Genomic DNA, 22,638 nt, shown 5'->3' on the forward strand with positions numbered 1-22,638 from the left:
TGTGTGTGTGTGTGTGTGTGTGTGTGTGTGTGTGTGTGTGTGTGTGTGTGTGTGTGTGTGTATGTGTGTGTGTGTGTGTGTGTGTGTGTGTGTGTGTGTGTTTCCTGCAGTGTGACAGGAAGCCTGGCAGGTCTGCAGACAGAGTTTTGACATGCGTTTAATGAGGGAGCTCTCACAGGACACAGGCTTTGCACAAGTAACACATACACACACCCATACACTCGTGCACACACAGTGAGCTGTGGGTGAAAAGAGGCACTTTTGTTTGGCAGAAAAAATATCTCAACCCAATTACAATGTGCTTACAATATACTTGCCTTAATTACACTGAGATTGCACTCTGATCTGCTAAGATTACCTAAAAAAAGGGGATAAAGAGAACCAGCACATTTTGAAACATCTGAGCCAGCGATGATGATAACGAATTTTGGTAACAGCCAGGGTTTATTACATTGATATGTATTAGGCATACCAATAATACATTACCAATAATTTCTGATAACCCCTCCTCAATGGAAGATTTGAGGTTACATTCAAGAACAGTGGCTTCCAATCTAACCAGGCATTAGTGAGGATACCGTTATTCTGAGCTGGAGTGAGGATGAAAGCACTTCAGTGCAGTCCACCAAGCTCTGGGTTGCCTCGGTTGTTGAGCTTACAAGGGCCAAAGTCACTCTGCTACCTGTCCGCTATGAACCCAACAGAAGCCTGCTAGGAGGGGGTCCGAGTAAGGGGAGGTGAAGAGGAGGTGGATGTGCAGTAGTGCCATATGGAGAGCAGAGACATAATGAGCAACTACATCTGTTGGCTTAAACTCTGTTTAATAAAGTATCACAGCACTTTTATGCATCTTGGAACATGTCAGGCACAGCTGTAGGAACGTTAGAATTAGCGCAGTTCATCAGTAATATTTGAAGGGACTCATTTACATTACACATGTTACATTACAGGTTGACCTAGCTATCAATTAGCTTACAACACACGCTTGGCAGAAAAACTGAACTGTCCTTGAAACATTTAGCGCGGCAGCCAAGTGGACAGCAGCCACTCAGTCTCAGTGAGCTGAATACAAGGTTAGCTGAAGCCAGACAGAGAACAGTTCGTTTACCTTCAAAAACTGGGCATACTGTAGCTAATCAGCTTGGAGATCATCGGTTGTAGAAAGTATTGGTATGAGGCCTGGCTGGAACTAGCCTATCAATAAACAAGCCAGTCAATTATGTTGGCTACTGAGTATTAGAGAACAGATGCTGTTAGAGACATTGTCCATCAGTCAGCATGCGTGATGTCAAGGCTGGGACGCCAGAATGGCTTTGGCAAGGATGGTGTTGCCGAGTAGCAGGAGATGGAGGAGTGCAGGTGGTATTCTATTATATCTACCTGATCCCCTTTCACACTGTAAGGTTTATGGGGGATTTGGGAGACCAGCTGTTAACATTCAGAAAAGGCTAAATTAAAATCTCATGGGAGAGAAAGGAGGGAGATCAGGCACTGGCGATAAGAGAGGTTGAGTTGTCAACTCCGCCCTACCAACAGTCTCCATCCCCAACGGCCAGCTCATCCCGGTCTCAGCCTACACAGCCAGATCTCCATTTGTGGTAGTAATGAGCCTGCATCAGGTCCCTGCGGTCAGAGCAGAAGCACACCAGTGATAAAGATGAAGTGGGCTTAGGATCCCTTGGTGCCTTTTAGGAGAGTGGAACACTGACCACGAGATCTCTATCTCATTGATCAGCCAGTTCAGAGAGAAAAAAAAGTTCCTTTCCTCCAGAGAGGGCCTGTTCTTCACTCCAATGCCCTATTTCAGAGCAAATGTCTTCATAAAAAAATGAAAAAATGAACATTTTTTAAATTCCCATGTTTGGCTACCAGCTGTGTTGGTATTACTGAAAGCACTGGGGTTAAAAAACACACAAAAACCAAACCAACAACAAAACACTAATTTCATTTGGTGCAGTCTCCTGCCTCATACCTGATTAAATTATGCAATGTTTACTGCAAGTCTACCAGGGTTTATCAAGTGTGAAAAAATGTTTGTATTTTTGCATCCAAAATGTTCTATTGGGAGCTTTGATTGGAAAAGGGTTGATTTTTTAATCTAACACTGGGCTTAATCCAGTTCTTGAAATCTAGCCAAATGTTTGACTTGAACCACTCAAACAAAGCACAGCTCAACTTTCCACAACAATACTGGCACAGTTGGCCAACAAATCTCAGAGTACATGACCTTAGAGGAGAATACAAAACATGTTGATGGAGAGACAAAAGACTCAGGTGTTTCTTGATGAGTTCTGTTCCTAGAGTGAAAATGGCAGTGCAGTAATTTAGTGAGCAACTGGCAGAGAGCTAAGCGATATCAGGTGGGTATCGTCTCCTTCAACACAAGAAAAAAACTGCACTACTTGACACAACTGACTACGACAAAAAAAAAGCAACATGGTAACATGGAGTAGAGTCCCTTTTCATACCCTTGATGACAACAATCTAACAACAAGCTAAATTGAAATCTATTTTGCCTGCAGCTCTCCTGGGAGTCACTGTTTTTCCTTGCTTTCATCTCAGTGATCAAATCAAGAGACTGCTACCTGATGACAAGATAGTGGATTTGGATATGCACATGGTTCTGCTGGAGCGGCCTTGACAAGACAGATCAATGGTGTTGTGAAAAAAGGGTCAGCAGAGGTGCTGCCGACAGCTGTGCTCCTCTAATTATGATCAGGCAGAGACAGGAGGAGCACCTGCATTTTGTTTTCAAGCAGACTGAAGAGAGGAATCATGTACAGAGTGACACCCAGTTTAATACCCACATTCTTTTGATCAAACGCTCTTACAGATTTATACAATAGTATGCACATAGACATACAAATCTTTTAGAATTATGGTACCATTATGTATTGCTCATTTGAATAAATTGCATACTCATTATTAAACATTTTCTGACATTTTCTGTTTGTGCTGTGCTTCCTGTAGCTTGTAAAGCTGTACACATATATACAAAGCACTATTATATTCAATATAAGTACACTATACAATATACATATTTTGTATTAATTATGGTTAAAGACCACACAATGCTTTGGAATAAATGTTACTATTTAATGAATGACGGTCCTTATAAGGTAGAGAGGTTGAGTGTTAGCTTCCTGTACATTTCATATCAAAAAACTGTAGCTAAGCATAATTAAACCACTGCAATTCACATAATCCAGCTTTAACATAAGCAGTGACGGTGAGGCAAAGGTGATTCTTTGTTGAAAACCAACAATCAGTTTAAACACTGTCCAATGCAAAGCACAGGTTGTGTATACAATGTAAGAACAAACAAAAGAACCAGATTGAAGCAGATTGCTCGGAACGTCACTACTGGTGATATCCAAATAAATTGCCTGCATTGGGAGCTGCAGTGTGCGGTCTCATCTCTTGTTCTTGTAGTTCATGCACGTACAGCATCTTATATTTTGTCTGAGTTAATAAAAATGAACATGGAAAATAAAATAAAGTCACTTTTTCCTGCGCTCTCCATGTGAGCTCTCTCAGAAGACACATCAGTTTGCCTCTTGAAGCATCCTCAACACCATAACAGTGCGCTCCTTAAGTTGAATTCTCTGATGGTGCTCTGGTATAATCAAATTATCACAAAATTGTCTATTGCACTGGCAACATAGCCATTGAGAACTTTAAAATGACACTAAAAGGAACAGCCACAGACAATCCACTGACCTGTCATTAAGTAACTCTAGAAGTTTATAATTTCTAGTTTGAGGCAAACAGAAAAGCTCTTTAAAAGTCCAAAATGGGAAATAAATGTGGGGGGGGTGAAGCAGCTCCACTTCTGAGACTTCCTCAGCTGAGCACCTGCCTTTAAGCCTTTCACTTTCACTCTCGAGTCTGAGATTTAATTCCTATGGCTTTCCAACACACAAAACTAAAACAGCAATTGAATCTTAACAGAGGAAGTCTTTGCAGAATTTTTCATTTTCCATTTGTGGTGTATTTTTTTTTTTTAAAGTACTGGAGGCCAAGCTTGATAGTCTCTTTCTTTAGATCCAAATGAATCCAAATGGTGATAATGAATGTCAAGTTTAAAAAAACAGGAGTAAAATCAAATGAAAGAAAACGTCAGTGTTGGAACAGGATTTGCATTCAGTTGTGGGCTAACATGTGATTCTGTATAGCATATAGTAATGAAATGCTAATTTGCCTCACATTTTGCTGCATTTTGTCTTTACCAAGTGAGGGATCTGAGAGAATACTAAGCAGTTAGTGCCTAAGAAATGCAGAAATCCTATTGAGATTCAACAGGCACCTTACTGCTTCTACACCACAATGAATAAGAAAGCTACAGCTTAGGTTTTCCAATTTATACAACACACATCACAATAATGTTTCTCCTCCTTCAGTTGGTCATAATGCACGGAGAAAAAATGCACATCAGCTTAGTTTAATCAGATCTGATTACTGATTGGGGCCAATAATATATCACTTGCTGCCAAAACAATATTGTCTTTGGCTCGAGAATGTTTAATTTTACATATAGTGGTTTTAAAGCCCAATTACAGTGGAGAGCTGAACCATAAGCTGACCCCTCGAGCAGAACAAGACCGACACAGCAGAACTAATACCACTCTGCAGTCAGACATAGAGATTCAGCATGAGACTGATGGAGGGTGATTAGGGAGAGGCAGAGAGAGACAGACAGATAGAGAGTGCTTCTGAATACTATTTCCCCCTTTTTCTATTAGTTTTCTTAAGAGAGTCATTTATAGGTGGTGTCTTATATGGAGTTAGGAGGAGAAGGAAATGGCCGGAAAGAGACAGGTGGTGAAGGTGAAATGAGAAAAGAAAGGGAAAAAATGGAGACAGGAGAAAAAAGAAAAGATGAGGTGAGAAGAGAGAGCGAGAAGAGCAGAAACTTGTGTGAGGGCAGTAATAGCGGACATTAGAGAGGGGACAAAGGGAGCAAGATCAAAATTGGTTAAAACTACAGATGGTAAAAGTAAAGACAGAAAGTAGATGAGAAATGGAGCAATGAATGAGAGTATAACAGTGTAAAGAAAAGCAGAGGAAAGGACAGGGGTTCTTGCAATATTGACAGGAGAATGAAGGTCACACACTGAATCTGCAGCGAAACTGTCCTCAGTTGGTTTATGAAATAAAAATGGGCTGAGCAGCATTTCAGCATGGAGAATAAGAACATTCAGGCAGCACACTCATCTCACAATTATCACTGACAGTTCTTTACAAGACAAAGAAATGCTGCCATTAATCTGTACACTACCAACAGTTATCACGTGACCTCTAAGTTTCATACTTAGCAAACTGAAAAAATAAAATCAGCTGATTAAGACTAATGGGCCGTCCACACTGAGGACGATATCTATAACTGTAAATGTATAGTTTTAAATGTCGTTCTAATTCGAGTGGATGGCGGAGTCCACACCACAACTACAACGATAACGAAAGAGGAGAACAATATAGTAGGAATCACTTTCAGAGCGATTTGATGAATGATAAAAATGCTGACTGTCAATCATAATCCTTATTTATCATAATTTATTTTAATGCAGATTTGCTCCTCTCTCGCCACAGACTGACGCCCCGTAAATTGGAGCAGGATGGCCGAGGTGATTTCTTTAGATAGGTCTTTATTATTACAAAGAAGCTTTGTTCTCTATTATAATGTAAAAAAAAACTAAGTTAGCAGATCTTTGAAAGCGGATCTATGCTCACAATGTGTGTTACTGCTGCAGCGGTGCACTTTTACACACCGTGCTTCAACATCTGCTGCGGGTCAGTTTGGTCTGTAAATACTGAAACATCACAGCGACTTGTGTCAGAAATACTTCTGATTAACACACTGAATCAGCACCCACCTCTGAACTCTTCTGCTTTTATTTTTATTTCTCCGTACAACATCATACAGCAGTAACAGCTCATCAATAATTAGCTGCAGATACAGCTGGAGCGTGCAGCGTGTACTGGACACCGCTGATTACAGGACGTTATCATTAGTGTGGACACTCACATCGCTGTCGTCATAGGTATAGTTACAGTTATTGTTCTCAGTGTGGACGGCCCTTAAGATTTGCAATTTAAAGCTATAGAAAAAGCTGGTAAGTACAGAGCCCAGTAGGGGCCATGGAGAAAAAAAGACCTAATTTTAAGTGAGGTCAGTTTAACATAATTTACCCTAATGCCATTCTTCCATCCTGTCTTTTCCCTACTCATTGCGTATGGCTTGGATTTAATAAGGTTTTATTTTGATCCTGGACTAAGATATGTGGATCTGAGGATGTGTTAAACAAAGACGTCCCCCTCCAGCCCATCTCCAGGCATTCAGCAGGATGACAGTCCCTGCCTTCTGAAAACTTACTGAATCAGATTTTGAACTGAATCAAAACTAACGCAGCCTTTATGTTTTCCCATCAGTGAAGTGATGACCTGTTGGATACACTATATGTTGGATGGAAATATTGTATGTGTTTGTGATAAATCAATACTGGCTGCCCATAACTGGACCTTAAATTTGGAAACTGCAAGTTTTGTTATGTTCTATTCTGTTTTATTGTTTATTCAGCAGGTTAGCCTGTTGAACTTGGCGTTAGCATGATACACAGCTAATATGGCAAGCGATGTCGGACAAAATATTGTATAGGGCCAGTCAAGATAAACTATGTGAAAATTAACCTTCATTTGAAGCCAACTAAATGATGACAGCAGTATGTTAGACAGTGGTAACTTTTTTAATGTTGCTTTTTGTGAAATTTAGCTAGCGTTGTTATTACACGTTGCCCTTTCTGCTCCTTGCCAGTATGTGTGTTGCTGCTGTAGTGTAATGTAAATGTACTCAATAGACATGCATACATGTGTAAAAAAGAAATGGTCAAACTGCAGGAAATCCTTTTCTTGGCAATGTTGTGTAACTGGGATTATCACCCAGCAGCTAATTTACTCAAACTATAAAGCTGTAGTGGCCCGCTGGGCAGTGTGTGTAAAGTCGAGCCGAGGCTAATACTGTACGTCTATTCTGGCCCGCAGATACACTTAGTGTAACCGTAATACTGCTATTAGTGACGCTACTGCAGCTCCGTTGCGGTTCCAGTATGAATACTGTCATTGTCGCTCAGTCTCTCCTGTTGCGGTCATATAATCTCATATTGTCACTTTCAGAGTGGGGCGTGGGGAGCAGTAGCTCATTTGCGACACAGAAACAGCTGATCCAGAACAGATAGAGGCCTGCTAGAATGCGTACTGTCAGTGGTATTTTCAGCAATAAACTTCCAAGACATGTTTTCAGGACCTCAGAGGCCTATATTAACTTGCTGGAAAGCAGTATCATATGTCACCTTTAAGCACTACACAGGTTGAGACAGAAGCCATGTCATCCTGCTCATCCAGCTGTTTTTTTAAATGCACACAGCACCAGGCAGTGTTAAAGGATAACTGTGGTTATTTTAGCGCTAATTGTTGAAGATTTCAGCGCCTCCAGCTAAATAAAATACCTCTAAAGCTGATGAAACTTTAAACACCACCATTGCTATGATTAAAACAAAAAAAACAAAAAAAAAAACATATTATGCAATGATGTGCAACAGTGTGTGAAATTTGTAACCAATCAAAATACCATCATGTCATTTTTTGTTTAATTATATCCCTCAGATTATACATAGATGTACTGTTTTGTTTTACTGTGCAGTTTATATTACCATGAAAACTACACTTTAATGCCTCAGCATTATTTTATTCCTGCTAGCTTGACACTGGGACAAATTGGTTCACTTAATCTAACCAGACAGGGACGTTTCATGTAATGCAAATGGTATGAAGTATGGATGCTCATAACAATAAACCTCCTGCACAAGAACAAGAGATGTAGTGTGCTGGCTTAGCTACAGTATGACCAACTCTGGTGCAGTGTCTGGCAGGGAGACGGTCTAAAGTGAACATAGCTACTGAGTAAATGGTCTCTGGCCAGAGAGGATTTGTTGAGTTGGCTAGCTGACTTATCAAGTCACAAAAAGCAATTCCACACCTTGTGTAGTGGTGAGCTGCTGGAACACTCGTCCATTTAAATCAGTTTGGACAGCTCTGCACACACTGAACGCAAACTGTGTGAACAAATAGCAGGATGAGTATCTGGACATGTGAATAGAAAAAAATGAATGAACAGGCCCTTAGATTCATGGCAAATAATTGGTTTCTCATGAATGCTCCACAATGATGACTCTAATGAAGCACTGAACCTGCAAAATCTTTCTCTCTTAAAGCATGAAAAACAGTAATGAAATCTGCTCAACGTCTATTTATGAGCAATCAACTGTGCCTCAGCTTTGTCTGATGGTCCTATTCAATGATTACTTCTGTCTGGCCATGTGGAAAAATCCTACAGTTAATTTGCCTGCTAATAAAGCAATCACGAGAAAAACATTTGACTCAAAACCATCTTGGAATCAAACTCAGATTCAGAAAGGAAAGGAACAGATTAATTTTTACTGGAATTGAATGAGTTCATCACTACCTCAACACCAGCGCTCAGGATGCAGCAAAAGGCAGGGAAGAAAGAGGCAAAAAAAGGGAAGGAAAGCATCTGTGGCACGAAGGAAAGAGAGAAACCTTTAAAGGAAAATCACATAGCACTTGAACACCTGCAGATAAATGACAGTCACGTTGCAAGCAATTTTTAGATTATTTAAAGCATTTTCTAGGTAGTTATTTACTAAAGTGACTCAGAATGCTGTTTGTGGGTTTCTGTGTGTATGTGCCAATGTGTGTATGAAAGCACAAATCTCTCATTATTGCTTATCTCTAGGGCTTGAGCTATACGAGTGACCCCCAACCTCAATCCTGCACGCTCTTTGTTTGCCCAGCAGACCTAAGGTTCACCTCTAAATCCAACCTGAGCACCACTCCACCAAAATGCAGCAGTGTAATCTCTCTATACTTCTGTACCAGATGGCTGTGTAAGCCCTAAGCAACCCCTGGACATCAGACTTGACATTAATATTCATGACCACTTCTGACACATGTTTGAATCACAGAGGAATATGTTTCCCCACTTCAGCAGACGCACGGATATTGCACATTTCATCCTTTATAGCAGAGGAGAAAAAGTTAGGGGATAAAACAGGGAGTATGAGTATTTAAACTGAGCTGAGGGAGGCTAAGAGCACTGGGATGAAAAAAAATTAATTCAGATAGAATATTTGGCACACATGAAAATTTAATCTCTGACATTTACTCAATTTAGTTTGGAAGCTTCCTGTGGCTAATGGCAAAATGACCTTAGTCCAAGGCTTTGTATGACGACAAAAAAACAATACAAGTTGGGGATTGTAAATGGAGCCTTGTGCAAATCTGAATGGAATTGACGAAAAAACCTTGAGCCTATTCCTTCACATATAAGGCCCCGTTTTAGTCATATGAATAAGATTTCATATGCTTGGGATGTATGGGAAACAAAGCAACAAGAAATAAACCACTCTGCATAGTGCAGCTATTGTGACTGGCTGCAGCAGCCAGAAGATAAGCACCTGTAAAGCAGCAGGAGCCTCTCATCCAAAGCCCCAGTTAATGTTTCTCATTAGTCGATATTAATCTGCCCTTCCTCAAAATCCTGACCCCAAGGTTTGCCTGCTATACTGCATAGGATGGAAACAAACTGCCTACATGATGCACACTGTCAACCCGTTCTGCGCAGTGGTTGTTTCTCTATTAGTCACTATTAGTGTGAAACCCAGATGGGCTCAATCCCACTACTCTGTCGCCCCAGTGGAAGTAGCCTCCGCAGCAGTGGTAGGACCCGGGGAGTGATTGATAGGGACTGTAGATGATGTGCTGATCACCTAGTGGGGTCTGTCAGCCACAATATTGTTGCCAGTGTCCCAGGCAGCCAGCCACCGGAGCGCCAGCATCTGTGGCCTTGCACTCACAGTGAGGGATTAGGTGGTCTGAGTCATGAGTGCACAGTGGCAGGTACAGACATGCACACACACAAATCCTTCTCTCCAGCTCGTACTGTTCAGGGTGACCTGCTGTCACCTTTTATAGACAGATATACTGTAGTATCACAGACGAATGCACACAAAGAAAGCAAAAGTCAAGTGTTATTAAATTAGATATTAGTTTAGGGTAGGACAAATACCATGGAAAGACAATAATAGATTACAATATATTATCATCTGCAAAGAACATTTGCAAAGTTTAGTAGTTATTGCAGTTTTAATTGTCTAACAAACACTCACTATAATGAAATACCAAGCAAAATACATTGGCTTATGTTTCATGTAAAGACTTTTGTGCAAAAATGCATATTTCCTTTGCTCATAAAGCTCCTAATCATGTTAGACAACCCTCCTGGCTTTGGAGGCTTTTTGGGGGCAGGCAGTGGGATGCCTGAGTCGAGATGTAACGTCAGACAAGAGCACATGCATAATCTATTGATCTCCTGCTGAGCAATTATTCAAAAATGAGCTGCAGACTATTTAGCTGCCAAACAATGAAAAAAAGGTTTACATTATTTCCTAAAGGATTTTTGGTTTCTCTCCTGTGCTTTTGAATATGAGCTTAACTTACCGCTAGGTTCTGAATCATGGTGTTTGCGCTGCTCATCTCATCAGGATCACTTTACAGTCGTGGTGTAATATGACCTCGGCTTTAGCTCAGCCCTCTCAATCATCAGGGAGGCATTTTCTTGCAGTAAAATTTCCCACTGTGAAAAGTACTCTGCTCTTATATTGCACATTTTATGCCTTAGTTACACAGATATCACAGATTTCATGATCTCCTCTTTTTTAATATCAGTGTTATTGTTAGTATGTGTCATGATTGTGCTGTATTGCCCTACCACTAATGTAAGGCCATGCTGACCAAGGCCATTAGCCAGGCATCCCAAGAGTAATCATGACAGGAGCAATGTGACCTTCCCCGCCAGACAGAGAACACACACACACACACGCGCACGCGCACACACACACACACACACACACACACACACACACACACACACACACACACACACACACACACACACACACACACACACACACACACACACGCGCTACAGCAGCTGACTTTGCTGATTTGCACACCTCAAGTCAGAGATGGGGGACCTAATCAGTGAAATCAGCTGGTGTAGTGTTTAGTTGGAATATAAATCTGCGCTCTCTTGGCTCCTGATAGCATCCGGTGAGGACCAGTGAGTTGTTGTTTTTTAATCATCAGGAACTGGAAGACTGCTGAAGACTTTCTGGCATAAAATAGTCTTTAGATGGCTAGAATGAAACCAACAGCAGAGTCCTGATGACCACTGACAGAGAACCATTGGGCTTGATTGCGCCATTAACAATATAACATTGACATAACCATTGACCCTACTGTATATAACACAAAGTCATATAAGCAGTCAAAATTGTCCAAAGCAAACAGGTGTTCCCCTCTCTTGTCTATTGTTATGACATCATGTGTCCAAACATGTATTTATGAGTATTCTTTAATATCAAAATCCTCTATCTTTTTCTGTAAACTTACTCATCCTGCAGAGGAATGTACAAATAATTACATCTTACCCCATTGGTTATATATGTTGAGTATAATACCACCAACTCTCTGATTATTTAGTAGCTGAAGGTCCAAAAAAAACCAACATTAGGAGCATTAACATATGTTGGAGGACTGGATATGGTTGTCAGATTATAACAAGGTTGCCAACATGATTGGAAGTTCTCCCCACTTCCAATGGCTCAAACATTCTGTACTGTACAGTCTTTTCTCCTCCTCTTCATTAAGTGCTGGTGAAAAAAGGAAGCAAGTGATCCTCTGTGGCTATCTTTTGAACCCTAAAGTCAAGCTGTTCTTGATGTTAAGATGGAAAATATGTCACGGTACATCAAATTACGCATTTCCTCCTAAATCATGCCAGAGAAAGAACACTTCCAACCACTCTACCATCTCAAAGCCATTTCACAGAACCTTTAAAGGGTAACTCCAGATAGGCTCAAATGCCCTGCTCACTGCCACCTACCCAGCTTCAGCTCTGTCATGGAGTACATCATTTCACAATGTGTGATAGAGCAGCAATATGTCAAACAAGTGCAGCAGACCTAAAGTTGAACTCATAGAGATCAGTGCAGCAATGGTTTTCTGCAAAACACAATTTAGAATAGATTTTCTCTTTAGGAGAAGTTAAACCAGTAAAACTGGCTCCCTATCATGCTTTCTTAAGTTGGAACACTTAATGTACAATTGGCAAGGTCTTTAGAACATAATATTGCTTTCATTCTCACCATCAATCCAAGGCTAAACCTTTAAACCAACACTTTATGTAGTTCTGATAAAAATAAATTATAACAAAATGATCTGATGGCATTCAACAATGTGGTTAACACTACAGTCTTAATATTGTTATTTCTAAAGTAAAAATAATACTGCAACATCACTGGAGAAAGAGTGAACTCTGAACAGTAATAAATATTTGGATTAAAATGAAAGAATAAGAGAAGAAACAGAATCACATTGCTGAACAATGCAGTGCAGCTTTAAAAAAACAACAACAAAAAAACAAAACTGTGAACAAAAATCAAGTCCTTCCAAAGCAGCTGAGAGAAGAGAGTTGCCATGAGTGATATATGAATATTGTATTACATTTACAGAACAGATGATGATGGACACTGGCATATCAAAAGTTTAGTGCAAATGTTTCTATGAAGCTGTCAAGTTATATGTGCGAACACTGGTAACAGTACTGATGGAAATTATCGCTTAATCAAGTGTTAATCAAGTGGGGAAGGACAAACAATTACAACAGCAGATTTTAAAATCCCACTTTCTATGACAAACATGAAAATTAGCTTGAGCTTTCAAAGTATTCTGGTCATCCAAATTATTGTCCTACCCACATGACGCTTCTGAGAAGATTGAAAGGGTATTCCATGTTTATTTTGTCACAGAAAACGATGATGACAAATAACGAAATTGAGACTAAGACTAAATAAAAAGTCACCTTTGAGCGAGAACTATGATAAAATGCACTACATTTTCCCTCACTGACTAAAAACTAAATAATAATGTGAAAGATGGATGAATGGATAATTGTATGGAAGCCAAGAATGGCCATGCTTGCAATTATCTTTTTTAATGCCATTATCTCGAGATCACAAGTTAATTATTCTGTTGATGAGAGAAAAAAATAGCTTTATTATTTCAAGATAACCTCTTATTATTAATAATGTTTATCAGAGATCAGGAGTGCTATGCCAAGCTGAAAATATCAGATTAAGGAGTGCCAATTATTATTAACAGCACCTTTATTAATGACATCTGTGTCACAGCCAAATGGCAGGTTGATTTACTCCTGTTTTTAATATGATGGGAAGTTTTATTTAGGAAAAGTACCAAACAATACCTTTCAAGCATTTTCATTTTTAGACTTAATGAGGGTAAGCAGAGTGAAGTGGAGAGAGGAAATAAGAACCAAAATATGGCAGATTTGATCCCATGTCCTTAAGAGCCACCTGACAACTTCTTGTGCTTCAGCTGAATAGTTGAGCTATCGATGTGAGGGAGACATGGAGAGGAGAAGACAGACATGAACAAATGAGAATGAGCTCCACCTCTGACAAATTATCTCATTATCTTGAGAAATTGGCCTTTTGTTTTCTTGAGATAACGAGATAAATTAACTCATGATCTCTAGATAAAAGCATTAAAAAAATAATTGCAGGCATGGCCCTTTTCTGCTTCTGTACAATTCAACTAATTAGTCTGCTCTTTCAATGTTTATTTTTAGTCTTATTCAGCGACCTGCCTATATCTGCAGTATCACACATTGTAGATCCTGATCGGTCAAACAGTTTTCTCCGCAGCTCCAAAATATTAGATGGTTTAGCTGCTTGACCTTTTGCACTACCGTATGTAAGAAACATTTTGAATTCAGTAATGTTATGTCTCTGTCAGTATTGATGATCATCTGATGTTACCGGTTACTGGAAGAGACAGATTTATGAACTAGCAATCCAATGAAAATTAGACAAGATTTGGAAACAAAACAGCTGGGAATCTAGAAAAACATGCAGGCTAGCATTCCAGTATTAGAACAAGGTAGGCTAATGTAACATTGTCAAGGGTTGTGGATGAAACAATAATGTTACGTTCAGTTGATTATCTTTTATTTGATTATTGTCAGCAGTCAACCATTTAAATCTTCCTCTCGATGTTCACCAAAGACAAATTTGCCAAAGGTTATACAACATTTTAGCTTCTCATATAACCCAGAACAGATTTTAAGAGAACAAGAAAGTGAATCCAAGATCTGAATGTCCATGTCACTCTGCTCTGCAGTAATACAACGGACTGCAAAGCAGAGTAACATGGACACAGTGTGTATTAAACAGTAACAGTGGTTTTCCACCGACCTCACAATAGATGTGCTGTACCTATGGTAACAATACACTTCAAAGATGGCAACAACTGTAGCCTTGAAATGCTTAGAAAACATCACTAAAAATAGACAGAAATGTTGTTAAAATTGAGTTTTTGTTGACTAACCCTGACAAAAATCAAATGATTGAAATTCAATAAAATGTTAGTTTTCATCAAAAGACAGCAAAAAAAAATCAAACCCAAGTGCCAAAATGGAAACAGTTTTAAACCAATTTGAGTGAAGAAACTGTGAATCGACAGGGCCAGATAAAAATCCTGGGAGTATTTCATGACTGCACTGTGTTTATAACTTAACAACTCACAAATGTCATTTTTCCTTGATGGGGTCTTTAATATTCATACAATGGTATTATCACAGTCAGTGTTTCAAAGCAGTCATCCCCACCAGTCAGTACCACCAGAGATTTTTAACAGCAGGGAGTCGTAGTCTGTCTACCAGTATATACCCGACTTATGTCTCATTAAAGGACAGGCTGGGCCGTACTGTACCAGAGGACATTATACAGACTGGGATGATAATGGGATGTTTTTTAATAGTTTTGTTGATCAAATCATGGAGTTATAAAGGCAGCTTGTCTGTGGACCAAATCCAATTATGTTGGGGAGCAAACTAGAACACACTGGAAAATGATGAATGATTGATGAACTGAAAGAAAGCTGATAAGCAGTTTTTTTTAAACCATTAGTTCATGTGCAGTAGATAATATAGATTTTATTAATATTGGTTCTTTCACCACCTTGCTCTAAACAGGCTCTTATAAATGTCAAAAAAACAAAGATAATCTAATTCAGTATTTATTCACTGAATTTAGTCAATTATATAAACATGTCAGTACATCCACCATAGCTAAATCTGTGCATACACATCTTTATTTTATTTATAATTGATTTTGATTTTGTTATGGTTTTGTAGAATTCAAGACACTCTGTCTCTTGACATCAGACAGCGTAACACACCATGTCAGAGTTCAGACAATCCAATTAGCACCCAACTGGGATCAATCAGGCGCTAAAGCCAAATCCACTCAGTCAAGTTTAAATTGTGGAAAACATGTTTTTGTTTCCTGTCTAGATAGAAGTCACATAAATATGGCTGTTGACTTCTTTTGTCAAAATAATATCAGTGTAATGCTATCATCTGTCCAATTATCAATGAGGTAAATATCCAGATTTCAAACACCAGATGTACTGACAGCAGGAGCTGGTTGTTGTCAAACCATGTAATTCTGGGCAAGATAACAAAACGTACTTTGTTTGTTTGTATTTGTTTCTATAAAAATCTGCTTTAAAAAAAGGCTAGTAAGACCTAGCAGGCCAAACTGCTCCCAGATAATGAGGGGAACGGAGGAAATAAAATGGCCAGCGGTGCTTTGATTTGAGTAGGACTGGAATGGAGAGTTATGACACTGTTGAAGTATTTCATCATTTTCAGTAACAAGTTGGATTTCATTCTCCCTCAATCTCCTACGAAAACCACACAGACGCTAATGAGCATCATTGTTCCAAATTCTGTATTTTTGTGTTACTGCAAGCATGCTGGCTGACATGAGCCCACTGCTATGGGCCAACTGAGTACATAAACTCACCTCCTTCTCTCCACAGATATTGCTGATGATGGAGTTGGATGCCGGACTGGCAGAGGGACCGAGGACTGCCACTACCCCTTTAGACATGATCTGGCACACTGGAAGAAAACAGAGAGAGGGTGGAAGGCAAAATAAGGATTGAGGGGTTGAGAAGGGATGGAGACAGCAAAAGAGAAAGTCAGTCAGACACTACTATCCACAAAAGGAAAGTACCGGCTTTCTTGAATAATCTCAAACTAGGCATTTAAAAAAATCCCCTCTTCATCCAGATGTTAATGGTTGTGCATGCTGAGTATCTCAACGTCTACACAGATAGCAGCCTGAACCAGTGCTTCCACTGTCTCAAGGGAACCTAAACCTACATGTGTTGGTGGAATGTGTGCAAGGCCAAATGCATCTGTCCATGTTTAATATGTAAGTGATGCACATGCTGAAAAATCCTATCTAGCCTGCCCATGAAAGTGTAATAGCTTGTGGGGAAACTTTCAGATATAGAGAAAAAAGATATTGCAATGAGAAGTGACAGAGACAGACTGGCAAAAAGGTAGACAGACAGAAGGCAGTGATATCTAGAGGCTTAAAACACTAAATCTGGTATTTATTCAGTACATGAAATGCACATAATGTCCCCATAAGTGACACACGTCACATCTTGTTTTCCACATTCTACATTTGCAAGGACTTTAAGGCTACATTTGGGGATGAAAACATATCTTTAGACGGTAACACTTCAGTGTATGTGAGTTTTTACTCCTCTCTCATGTACACATCTGCTTTAATCTCCCGTACCAGAAAACAGAACGTAATTTCTTGTGAGTTTATAATCCCTGGCTTCTAATTAAACCTCTACAGTCAATGATGTGAGGCAGTGTGACACAAGTGCAGACAGTATGTGCTGTTCATGTGTGAGCTTGTGTACGAAGTGTGTGCGTGATGGTAATTTGGTGTTGGTTATTGGGGCAAATGCAGAGCATTAACCAGCTGTGAAAGAAGCAAAGGGGAACCATTTTTGGGACCATGCGGTGTATCCAGAGGCAGTGAATCGAATGATTAATAAGTAATCCCTTAAGTCACCCATGAGGCCTGTAAGACATGACACACACTGACACCTTACATAAACACCCACATACACACGTATGCACACATTTACAGTACATGCAGACATACACACATTTGCACCTGACAGCACAGCTTCAGCAAATTATAAAGCTGAATGATTTGACCGCTGGCCAATATGTTGAGACACTTTCATTTGCTCCTTTTCTGCACAGCTAACTGTGTGCGTGCGTGTGTGAGTGTGTGCGTGTGTGTGTCTGTGTGAGAAAGACAGAGAGAGAAAGTGATAGAACATGCATGAAAGTCAGTGTCAAAACTCCACTGAGCACCCTGGACACTGACGTCAGTGTGAAAGGTGTCTGTCAGTGCCAGGATGTGTCAATACAGGACTGTGCTTCTAACTGCGGTCAAAATTTGGTCAGGAGGTCACTAAGTCAGTTGAAGTCCATTTTCCCCGCTTCACATTGATTTTTACTGATCAATACAAGCTATTGGAACATTGAATGATTAGTGGGTTTAGGCTAGGTTTACTAGTTACAAGACTGATGGACAGAAGCACACACACACACACACACACACACACACACACACACACACACACGCACACAATATAAGCTCAATATGTAAGTGGTAAGAAGGCTGTTTTTGAACTAGAATCTTGTCATGTGGTGTTTGCTTTTATAGGCAGCTATAACAGCCCGGGGAGGCATCCATTTAGGAGTTATATACTACACAGGCAGGTGGGGATGCTTGGTAGTGGGAGGGTGGGACTTTACTGGGCAGGTAGCGCTCCCTCTGTGATATTTTCATCTAACTGTGGCCACTGATCCGTCCCTAATCCAATTCCTGCCTCTAATTACACACACACAAAACATTTGCACAATGTCCACACACACACACACACATGCACACACAAACTCATAGGAGGAACCACATTTAGGAAGGGTTTGTAGTAAACCAGGCAGAGAAAGTAATACAGTCCTTGTTGTTGTGGTTGAGTGAAGCGGCGTTCCCATGGATTAAACGGCGCCACTGTAGTGCTTGAGTTTGTGAAGGTGGGAATGTGTTGTATTGAAAAATCAATCTCCACACTTCCTTGTCATAGACGATTATATTCGTTGTATGTATTGATTTCAGATAGTTTTCATTAAAAATAAAAATAAAAATCTAAACTGATACACTGGTGTTTCGAGTATTGATACAATTGATCATAAATAGGTACTTCAGTTAGTGTGAATGGAGTAAAACTCAGTGGTGCATTGTCAAATCTGTGTGACAAATTACTAGAAATCTTAATAATATGGCCTATTTGAGAGCTACATAAGCCTTTCTCTATACTGTAAGTTCATGTCTATTTTGACATAAAGGAACACATTTTTATATTACATTCCTTGCCTGATCCCTTTTTTACAGAAAATCTCTTTTCTCTCTGCCACAGAATGAAAGTTGCCAATATATAAGAGAACAAAATACAATCCAGAAAACAGACACCTTTTGACTGCTGCAGCTACTGTATCAGAATATGACAGCTCATTTTGCGTTCCGGCACCACACTGGCCTGTCATCAATTTTCAATAATTTTTTTGTTTTGTTTGACCAAAACATTGTTAAACCAGACAGATTTATCTCTGTGTACTTGGGGGGGAAGAGTGTGAGAGACAGAGTAAAAAGAAGACAGTAGACCTGAATTGAAATGAAAGGCTTACTGATTTTACAATGACGCTATTGCTGACAGGACCCAGCACTGCCTCACATTTAATACTCTCCTTCCTTTTCTCCAACATAACACATACACAACCAATAAACAAACCAACAGACACTACTACATGAGCAAACACATACAAACAATGTATGTTTTCAACAATTTATATGCATTTCGTCACTGCCTTACTTACTTGTTTCCCCCATTTCGTATTCGCTGTCTCTCAGCAGTTCAAAGATATCCACCTCCAGCTTGCCAGTGGTGGAGCGATTAGTGTTCCTGTTGATGCTGTCTTTGGCCAGCGTGATGGCCAGACGCTCTCCTCTGCTGCACTCCATCGGATCATCAAGGATGGCAGCTGAGGCGAAGGGAAGGGGAAAGGCGCGATCGGGTGTGTGGGTGAAAAAAAGAGACAGGAGAGAAATCATTATCCACACAGGTAACTGTTTTGTTACTGAATGAATGAACATATTGCCAGTGATCATTCAGTCTTAAATCCTGTAAATATAGAGGCTTAAAATCAGGCCAGTACGGATTGAATTTAAAGCCTTTATTTGTGTCTTTATTTAGATTTACAGTAAACGTTCACTGCACTGAAAGATGAGTTGTACAGTACGAATTTATAAGCGAAAATACTTTTGACATTTTGTGCACATTGCTCTCCATTAATCTAGAGTGCCTACAATGCCACAGTACTGAGCAGTTTTTAGAGTGAGGTATCTACTTGCTGTTTGATGTACATATCTGGTCTGTATTATAAAAGTTGCATTGTGGCAGCAGCATGTCAGATGCTAGATTGTCTAAGTCTAAAACAAAATTACATCAGTTTAACAAAGCAGCATAACAAAGGAGCATTAACAAATGATGAGGCAACATATATACTCAGAAATTATTCATGTGCATCCTGTATGCAATAACAAATGTATTACATCCTTGTATAAAAATCTGAATAACTGATGCCTGTCTTGTATATGGCTTAGCTAAGCCAATTATAAAGGCACTGGCTGTTCATTTCATATGCAGAAAAACATAATGTAATTCACCACAATGAGACTGTAGAGATTGGTGATTATCAAAAAATAATTGTAATCATTTAATTTCTCATGATTATGCCTTCATTATTATTATTTGTGGTACATTTGTACACATCCTCTCAATATCATCCTCTAATATTCAAGACAGCAGGTTTAACTGTGCAACATTTATCTGGAGACAAATTTGCTTTTTAAGGATTGTGCACTAAAATGTTAAATATTCTGAATATTTTGAAGGATATTTCATTTTGGCAAAGATTATAAATGTATTCTGTGACCTTTAATGGCAGGCATGTCAAACTGTTATCATGGCAGATGAAGCAGACACAGCAAACACCATCTGTTAATAGTGTTATTAAACAAGAAATAAATTGAAAGGCATGTTTCTACTTGTATGTGTATTAAATAAATTGCCTAATCTAATATTTTTCAGTATCAAACTAACCATGAATTAATTCATATCATGAAAGTCTGATGTCTGAACCCAGCAACCCAAACCTGCATCGATATCATCTCAGCCAAGAAGTCAATAATCTTTCATTGCTTGAGATTCTGGCCATTACTGAAAGGTAATAGTTTAAACATGTTACATCAGCCACTCGATCATGTTTACTACTAACTACATCAGAAAGCTTAAAAGGGGAAACAATCAAATTATCAGCATATGTCTCGCACAAGGCTTTGTAATTATTGTAATTATATTGGATTAGCACAAAGGTTCTCAAGTTAAATAAATTACATTTACAGCAGATGCAGGAGATAAAAGTAACCTATCTGGAAAAGCATAAAACTAATAAAGCACATGAAAACACAATTAAGCACAAGTCGGCTAAAAAGGTAAATGTGTTGTTTGGTATCCACAAACGAGAAAAACTGCAGGCTGAGTGTTGTGACTTCAAGGATAATCAGAATTAGACATGTAGAGCTGCATACAGAGCTGGAATGTATTTGAACTGACCTTTTCTCTGCTCATCACACAGTTGAATAAACAACCAGTAACTCCGGCATGTGATGATGAGACATATCTGCTCATCTGATACCATCACGGGGCCGAAAGTTACAGCAAGTCAATATCTACAACCAATTAAAATGCTTTGCTAAGAAGCAGAGAATGGCAGTAAAAGTCATCTGAGGTTGCACTCATCTCTGTCTGATTGAAAAGCTGTGGACAAAGGACATTTCTTGATGTACTTAATGGACTTGCTCTTGATCACATAATGCTGCAAACAGCTTGATATGATCACACGTATATTATTTGGATAGTTGAATCAAATCAAAGGCACACATTCAATTTAATTTTATGCATTGCGATTCCAGTTCGAGATTTCTTTGCTCTCTGCAGAGTCCTTGAGTCATAGTTAATGTGTTTAGCTAAGAGTGTGATGTGTTAGGAGTATAAATAGTCTTTTTAAGGATAGATGGGCATGTTCAAGGAAAGTTTCAATTACAGCCAAACACTAATTATTGTGTGGGAACAATGTCTTAATTATCGTCTCTGACCAAAACATATTATATCATAAGTGGCTTCATCATTCAGTATAATCATCTTTGAGCAAGGTTCTCACAGAGATTTCAAACCCCTAAACGTGTGTAGTACTGGGAAACATAAGGCTGTACAAGTTTAGATTGATTTAAACCTATGAACCTATGAAAAAAAAACACTCTGAAGGAGAATTATGTTGAGACAGCAGCAAATTTAAAATGAGTAGTTTCACTATGATTTCTTGACAATATTATGAGTAAAAGTGTAAGCCTTGCTGATGAGTATGTTTGACTATTGCCATACATCTAAATGTTTATGCTTTGCCTTTGACTTTAAAGATGCCATAATCAATACTTTTATATTTATAATGGATCAAAGGATGTTTATGTATTGCTTATTTTGTATCTAAGCTTTATCTAAGTAAATTAGATTTCTTTCATTTTAGGTAATTCTAAGGACAAATTCTTCATTGTGACATTTACAAACATATTAATTGAGCATAAACTTTTGTCTATGATCATTGCCAAATATAATTTCTTCATAAAGATTACTTATATGATACTTCATTATAGATACAAATACAGATGGAAACATGTCTTATGAGAGGAGGACATTATTAAAGTTCTATGTCTACATTCAAAAATAGTGTAATGTTTGCTAAGTTGTCTGCCTCTCTGACAGCAGGGAACTGTCTTTTTATATTGTAACTTTCTGTCTTACTCTTCATTTCTGTTGATGTCTTTCATAACTTCTGCTGACTTGTCATGTTTCTGTCACTACTTTTTATTCATTTCATTAAGCTCCTTGTCTTGAGAAAGATGTACGATATCATCTTCCTCACCAAGTCTGCTTTGCAACGACTGAGATATCAACAAAATGTAGAGAATAAATACAACAATTTACAAACACCAGAATACAGGCTGCAAATCTATCCACACAAGTAGGTGTACGCTTAGTGAATGAAACGTCTGTTTCTGACACGTATTGGTTTCACAGGGTTTGACATTTGGTAGTGGTAAATATATGACAGCTGGCAAACAACCAAGACTGTTTTTACACTGGGAAAACATGCCCTTGATCCATCGAAACTAATCAATGAGTCGCCTGGAGGTACACTGAGGTGTATCAGGCTGCAGACTGTGGAAGTAGGAATGAAATGAGGATTCCTTTGAGATAAAGGCACAGAGCACAGGAAAGCGATCTCATGAGGTCTTTTAATACCTTTCACAGGCGTGATCCTTTTGTAAACATGTTAACCCCTGGCTGATTTGAAACCTAACACCCTTTGAACATTTAAGCCTAACGGAACCAAACCATTAAGCACAAACCATATAAACTTTG

General features: G+C 39.0%; 1 protein-coding gene across 3 annotated transcripts in view; it reads right to left on the minus strand.

Annotated features, from left to right (window-relative positions):
- grik4 (glutamate receptor, ionotropic, kainate 4) overlaps positions 1–22,638 on the minus strand; it is a 293,525-nt gene that overhangs the window by 100,622 nt on the left and 170,265 nt on the right. For all 3 annotated transcript variants that reach the window (XM_062418967.1, XM_062418968.1, XM_062418966.1), the window contains exons 4-5: positions 18,974–19,138; positions 16,023–16,120 (exon numbers count right to left, since the gene is read on the minus strand). In XM_062418967.1, the coding sequence (XP_062274951.1) occupies positions 16,023–16,120; positions 18,974–19,138 (263 nt within the window). The remainder of the gene's footprint in view (positions 1–16,022; positions 16,121–18,973; positions 19,139–22,638) is intronic.

The sequence above is a fragment of the Scomber scombrus genome, chromosome 5, assembly GCF_963691925.1.
Source record: "Scomber scombrus chromosome 5, fScoSco1.1, whole genome shotgun sequence".
Classification (NCBI taxonomy): Eukaryota; Metazoa; Chordata; class Actinopteri; order Scombriformes; family Scombridae; genus Scomber; species Scomber scombrus.